Genomic DNA, 7,326 nt, shown 5'->3' on the forward strand with positions numbered 1-7,326 from the left:
TCCTTGTGGGTGTCCTCTGCCTCCAGCTATGAGCAGTCTGTGTCTCTGCTTCGCTATAGGGGAAAAATGTTGTGTCTAAGCTTTGTGTGTTCACTGCCGGATAGATCCATACACAGATCCCAATCATTTCCCGAGAATTCCGACCATTTTCTCTTTACATTGCACTTACTTTTTAATATTTTGTAATACAGGCAGTTACATACAAGATAGAGTCCATAGGTTTGTTCTTAAGTTGAATTTGTATGTAAGTCAAAAATGTATATATTTTATAATTGTAGATCCAGACAAAACATTTTTTGCCCCGGTGACAATTGTAGTTTCAAATTTTTTTGCTGTAATTGGATCAAGGATTATCAATAAAGCTTCATTACAGACACCTTACAGCTGATCATTGCAGTCTGGGACTATAGTAACATCCAGAAACTTCACCAGAGGTCACAGGGGGCAGAGGGGTCCGTCTGTAACTAGGGGTCATCTGTAAGTCGGGTGTCCATAAGTAGGGGACCACCTGTACTTCTCTTTTGATCAAGATAAATCCCCTCACTAGGTTGCGTTTGCATGGTGCAGGTACATAAATGTAATTTTTTTTTTTTGCTTTTTTTTTTTATTTTTTTTTTTTTGACAAAATTGTAAAAAACTGACCAATAAGTTGTTTTAAAACTGAACAATAAGTTGTTCTGCACCAGGTGAATGCGCTTAGATCCTGTATCAGGTCTTTGCTGAGGAGGGACACACCACTTCCTAACCAAAATTTAGGTTCTCTGAACTTTTGCATGAAAAGATCAAGAAAATAGGACACTAGAAAACTGCGTCTTATTTTTCATATTTGTGTCATTCTGTCCCCAAAATGCAGTTTTGAGATTATAACCTAAATGTCCGCAGTGTACCAGTGCGCTGTCATGTAGACGGACCTCAGCGGACATCGTAACCTTGACTTTTAGTAGCCATTGGGTCTTGGTATGTGACATCCACTGTAGTTTTTGGAAATTCTTCCTCTTCAGAGTAGATAATCCTGTAATGTTTCCTGTATAAACAAGGTTTTCTCGCTCTGTGTATACACTCGCACACGTCTGGTGTCGGGGCGTCTATGACATTTGTTATGCTGGTTTGCGCTTGGTTGATGTTCACCAGGAATAAATATAGTATATTCCAGATAACAGCTGCGGGCACCAAAACTGCTTCTCCCACACACTTTGATAAATACGTTTTCTCTTAAAGGGTCTTATAGTCCATACAAGGTTAGACGGCGCCTTTAAAAGCTTCCCTGCGGCTATGTAATAATAAGGGATAGATTTTAGGGTGCACTGCCCTATGATAGGGGTACAGAAGGTCATTGTGCTGCACCTATAATGTGGGGTGAGGCTGATTTCTGGCCTGAATTTACTTACAGATTTTTTTTTCAATCTTTAAAGTGTGACCTTTCCCTTTTATGAAGTCAATGTAAATATACACAGAGGCCCTGACGCCAGGAATCCATCATACAGGATCTGTTTGTTTTAGATAAGATTATTATTAAGTCTACTGAAGCCTGATGTACTTCTGCGTATGATGCTGTAAAATACTTTCTCTCAACCTTACGAAGTCTGTGGAAACGAGCCCATGTGCTGCTCAGAACCCATGGACCAAGCACAGTGCAGCGGACGGGAGTCCTTGCATCATAGAAAAATGTGATACAAGCCGGCTGAGCTGAAGCAACGACAGTGTAAGAGTTGTCATTGTCCCTGGAGATCTTTGTAATAATACAACAGGACTGAAAAATTAATTTCTACCAGGATTGTGGCTGGATTTAGGTAGTCTTCTCACACTGCTGTGTTTTTTGGTCTTTGCATTCAAACTGCTCCCCCTATTCCTTTCATCTGCTGAAATATCTAAGCAGGGGCATATTTCAGCTCTTACAGCAGAAAGAAGGGGCTGTGCTATGAGATCTTACACAACAATGAAGTCCAGCTACAATTATGGAACATAAATCCAGGATTTTTCACAGTCCTGCTACTACAAAAAATTATGGTTACACAACTCTCCACGGCCCATACCTAACACCGACAGCAGCTTTATAGGGTTGACACTACTGATAGACTCCCTTTAGCAACCATAAGATTTGAGGGCCATTAAAGAAAAATACATAATTGCTCAATGTGTTCCATTGGGTATATAGATGATATATTAATAGATTACATAACATCTAAGTAGTATATTATAACAGATTATTATAATAGATTATATGTCTCTAAAAATCAGATGCAACATTTTGGGTGTTTTCCTGTAAATGACTTGACCCAGGCCGCTCAGAGAGCAAATATTCTTTTGTTTTTGAGTTATTTTATGTCAGTGCTGCATCTATACAAAGATATGATGGCAGATTTTAGAAAACTTGGATGACAACCCCAATGGGAGACCCATGTGGACAACTATACAAAAAGTCATATTACTGGTGCATTATAGGATCTATATTATGACCTGACACCCCCCCCCCCTACTGTACTGAACCTATACGATCTCTGCACAACATGTGTCGTATGAGATCTTCTCCCCTCCAGGTAATTGTAGACTAGACCTCTATAACATGTTGTCCGTCAGACTCAGGAGACACTATGGGTGTTGTGTTACCATATCGGAGGTTGTATTTTTTGGGGGATTGGAATGATTGGTTTAGAAGAGGGAACCTGTACGCTGTTAATAGCATTCTTCCTAGTAACCTAAGCCGCTCAGTGTTAAAGGGATGAGTGTAATAAGGTCTCCGCCCGGGATGCCTGTGTGCACCGTGTCAGTATTTTCCCTTCTAAAGTGAATTGTCTTGTAATCCGAGGCTTCTCCAGGAAGACAATAGCGAGTTCTGGTAAACAGCGAGTGTTACCCTGTATCGCAATAGACACGGCCGCTCTGTTTCCTGCACAGCAACAAGTCAGGAAATAGCCGGAGCTTCTATCACACGGACATTCAGAGGCTCCGGTGCAGAGCGCTGCTGTTATCCAGGGAAACCACATCCCAAAATAGCAGCTCCAGGACAACATATCCTGCGCTGTGTGAGTATATAGCACAGCACAACAGCAAGAGGCGGCTGCGGAGACTACAACACCCATCAGGTCACTGATCATTAGCAGTGTAGTCCGGATTACGAGCCTGTACTTCTAGGACTACATGTATGAAGCTGCTTGTGCCTGTGTTTATGTGTCTTGCCTCAGGCAGGTCGCTCCTGCGCTTGTGAAATCCTTGTCTTGTTGCTTCTTCCTGCCGAGCAGTAAATTGAGTAATATTCTGCGCTGTCAGGACCCGCTCCTGTCCATTATGTGTATAGCTTTCGCCAGTTTTACATCGTGGCCAGTCCTCAGAGATCAGTTCATTCTGATTTATATCAGACGCTCCTCTCGTCCTCCTTTTGAGTGGTTCTGACGGGACGGGAGAAGTGACCGGACCGGTAGAGCTACTACTGGGAGACGGCAGACGTGTCTGTGAGGTCTGGTCACGTGTCTTCATGTTGTACTCAGGATGCTTTGCTCTATATTCCTCCCTCACAGATATGAGGAGAAGTAATAGTAACCCATCTTCACCTTCTTCTCCCCCCCAGAGAGAAAATCGGAGGCTCCAGGAGACCAGTATGAGGCTGGAACAGGAAAATGACGACTTGGCGCATGAACTGGTCACTAGTAAGATCGCTCTGCGCAATGACTTGGACCAGGTGAGACATAAGTATACGGGGTGTCCTAGTCGTGTGGGTCACATGATCATATGACCGTAATCCATCACTGACCATTCGCATTGCTGCTTCACAGGCTGAAGACAAGGCCGAGGTGTTAAACAAAGAACTTCTGCTCACAAAACAGAGGCTCATCGAAGCCGAGGAGGAGAAGCGCAAGCAGGAAGAAGAGACGGCACAGGTGAGGAGACTGCTTCATACAGAAGTGACCAGGGTCCTCTAACACAGGTCCTTCAAGGAATAAGACCCTTTCCCGTGAACTGAGGGTGATCAATCCCCAGATATTTTTCAATCACTAGTTACGTGCAATAGGGAATCACATGACTAGTCCTGTGGGTGACTCTTATTCACCATCATCTTCATATGTAAACTTATACAGGAGAGGCTGTATCCACTATAACATGCTGCCTGCAGATAGGACACTATGTACAATATCCTCAGCTCCTCCTGCTCTATAACATGCTGCCTACAGATAGGACACTATGTACAATGTGCTCAGCTCCTCCTGCTCTATAACATGCTGCCTGCAGATAGGACACTATGTACAATCTGCTCCGCTCCTCCTGCTCTATAACATGCTGCTTGCAGATAGGACACTATGAACAATCTGCTCCGCTCCTCCTGCTCTATAACATGCTGCTTGCAGATAGGACACTATGTACAATCTTCTCATCTCAATTTGCTCTATTACATGCTGCCTGCAGATAGAATTGCTATATACAATCTATTTAGCTCCTCCTGCTCTGTGATATTCTGCCTGCAGACAAGACACTATATACATTCTGCTCAGATCCTCCTGCTGTATAACATGCTGACTACACTATAATTATATTAATTAAATTCTGTTCTTCATATGCTATTAAACATGTGAACAAGTAATAATCGTGTCCGTTTCCTGTTTTGCAGCTGAAGGAGGTTTTCCGAAAACAACTAGAAAAGGCCGAACAGGAAATCAAAAAGACGACAGCAATCATAGCGGAGTACAAACAGGTAAGTGTCCACCATTACCTACCATCACATGCTATAAATCCGGAAATCCTGCAGTCTCTTCATTGCTGTCCCTGTAACGTCTATCCTGTAGATATGTTCTCAGCTGAGTACAAGACTGGAAAAGCAGCAGACGGCAAGTCGGGAGGAGCTGGAGATTGTGAAGGTGAGACCCAGATATACGATATAACGATCATTACATGTATGGGGGAACCCAGTGTGTAACAGGATTTGTAACTCTTCCCAAGGCCAAGGTGATGTCCTGCAGCCAGTGCAGCGAGATCTTCAGTAAGGAAGGATCAGGACAAGGCTCCTCCAGAGACCAGACCGGGGAGCGAGGAGACGAGGAGAAGGACTCCCTGATGAAGCATCTGCGGGAGATGGAGCTGGAGCTGGCACAGACCAAACTGCAGCTGGTGGAGGCCAAGTGTAAAATACAGGTACAGCTCCTGGCTGAGCGCACCACTGCCACGTGCAATCATTACATTAGCTATAGGACGCCCAAGAGCAGAGTGTCAAATCCTATGAATATGATCAGATTTCTGTCCTAGTGTCATATCCCAGTTGTCAGATACTTGTGCTGTGATGGCAGCCTAGCGATGTCAGATTTTTTTTTTTCCCCCACACCCCCTTTGAGTTCAACGGGCAGGACTTGGATGAGAGCAATGCAGGCTGCGGATTTCTCTCTAATCATCCACAGACTCTGAGGTGCACACTTCTTATATCAATGTGTCAGCATCACACCTGATATAGAGTAGTCGTATGAGAGAATATACAGCAGTGGTAACAGCACTGGAGACCTGTGTAATCGCACCTCTCTCGGTGTAGTTAGGAGCAGCAGGATTGTGAAAAATGGATTTGCTTCTTAAAGTGCACTGGGGGACGTCCTCGCTGCTGTGCACTTAGCACTCTGCATTGAGCTGTTACTTTACTCCCCCTTCCCATGATTTGAGTGACTTGTATTAGTCAACAAGAAGTTTGTTACATATTTTACACAAAACAAAAGGGAGGCGCTGTGGAGCAGTACTGTACAGAGTGAGGAAACTTCCCCAGTGTACTTTGGGACAACAAGCCTGCACTCGTAATTGTCAAGGAGAAAATCCACATAAAAAAAAAAAAAATCTGCATCCCAGCTGCACTTTTTTTTTATGCATATTTGTCTATTTAGTGTTGCAGTTTTCTTGGAAAACATGAAAAAAATGTAACATGATCATTATTTTATAAAACGCATCATCTAGGTTACTTTTTTCAAATCACATTCACTACTGCTGTAGGTTTTCCGTACCAAAATCTGTGTGGAATCTGCAACCTTAATTTTTCACATTTCTGCTGCTTCTAATGGCGCAGCTCTCTTTGCATAACGTCATGTCTGACTAAGAGAACTAGTATTCTCGAAAGCTCACCATCACATATACTCTGCCTCAAATAGGGCATCGCCTGATTTCTTCACGGTCTGTATGGTGAAAAAGTCATTTCCACTTCATCCTCGTGTAGTGGCTCAATGTTAGTGAGTCTGTTCCCGTGTGACTAGAATTGGTGCCTTTTAGGATTTCTTTTAGCCACGTCCCTTTGTCTTGACACTTTTTAAAATTTGAGGTAGTGAAATGGGTTCTGGATGTACATAAATGTAACCTGCCAGCAAGAGCCACCTTTAACCCTGTCATGTCTGTGTCTGCAGGAGCTGGAGCACCAGCGTGGAGCGCTGCTCAATGAAATCCAAGCTGCCAAGAACTCCTGGTTTAGTAAAACCCTGAACTCTATAAAAACTGCCACAGGGACCCAGCCCACCGCACAGTCTCCGCAGGGAGCCCAGGCCTCCAGCCCCGTACTACAGGCACCCAAGGAGAGCACATAGCAGCAGGAGGGGGAACCCCACAAGAGCACAAGACGACCAAACAGGAAGTGGAGAGCCCCGAGCAGAGGACACATACCCCCTGCCGGATCCTCTCCGACTCCTGGGACTGAACTTTGGGCTGCTGCCACTTTTACACTTTATAATTTTAATGAACTTGTATTATTTTTTTTTAGTATAAAACAAAAGGCCCTGGGACATCAGATCCTCTCCCAAACCTACATAGGCTTCAGCCTGGGCTGCCCGATTCATGTGCGTGTTTTGTATGTATAAAATATGTTGCCGTGAAGATACAAATGTTTATAGAAATGCATATTTACATAATCGGATCAAAAGTTTTGACACATCGCTGCCTAAAAAGTGCAATTTTTGTTTGTTTTTTTAATTTCATCATTGGTCTATGGGATTTCCACCCATGGACACAGCGTTGTATTGTATGCAACCTGACATTTTATTAACCCATCACAATACTATCCGAAATAAAAAGTCATTGCTAAAGCCGGGCGCTGCTTTTATTGTAAATACTAAAAACTTTAGTTGTGAACTGGAAAATTGTAAGACCTGCCAGATCTTAGTGAGTGAAGCCGCGTTCACACGTCGCATTTAAGTGGGAATGTATCTGTGATTGGGTAAAGCTCCTCCCACTGCACTTTGTTTCTAAATACAATTCAGACGCAATGTGTGAACGCAGCCCAATAGTGTGTGGACCTATCCCTCTCTTACACCAGGTACACATCTAAGCCTCTGCTGCACTATAGAAAAGTGAAAAGGTAGACCCACCTCAACAAAATAA

General features: G+C 43.5%; 1 protein-coding gene across 3 annotated transcripts in view; it reads left to right on the forward strand.

Annotated features, from left to right (window-relative positions):
• The window catches only part of RABGAP1L (RAB GTPase activating protein 1 like), a 199,426-nt gene extending 192,395 nt beyond the window's left edge, over positions 1-7,031 (forward strand). For all 3 annotated transcript variants that reach the window (XM_072128763.1, XM_072128765.1, XM_072128766.1), the window contains 6 exons: positions 3,566-3,676; positions 3,771-3,875; positions 4,601-4,684; positions 4,776-4,847; positions 4,930-5,121; positions 6,360-7,031. In XM_072128763.1, coding sequence (XP_071984864.1) covers positions 3,566-3,676; positions 3,771-3,875; positions 4,601-4,684; positions 4,776-4,847; positions 4,930-5,121; positions 6,360-6,536 — 741 coding nt within the window. In that variant the 3' untranslated portion in view covers positions 6,537-7,031. The remainder of the gene's footprint in view (positions 1-3,565; positions 3,677-3,770; positions 3,876-4,600; positions 4,685-4,775; positions 4,848-4,929; positions 5,122-6,359) is intronic.
• The last annotated feature ends 295 nt before the right edge of the window (positions 7,032-7,326 follow it).

This window comes from Engystomops pustulosus, chromosome 10, assembly GCF_040894005.1.
Source record: "Engystomops pustulosus chromosome 10, aEngPut4.maternal, whole genome shotgun sequence".
NCBI lineage: Eukaryota > Metazoa > Chordata > Amphibia > Anura > Leptodactylidae > Engystomops > Engystomops pustulosus.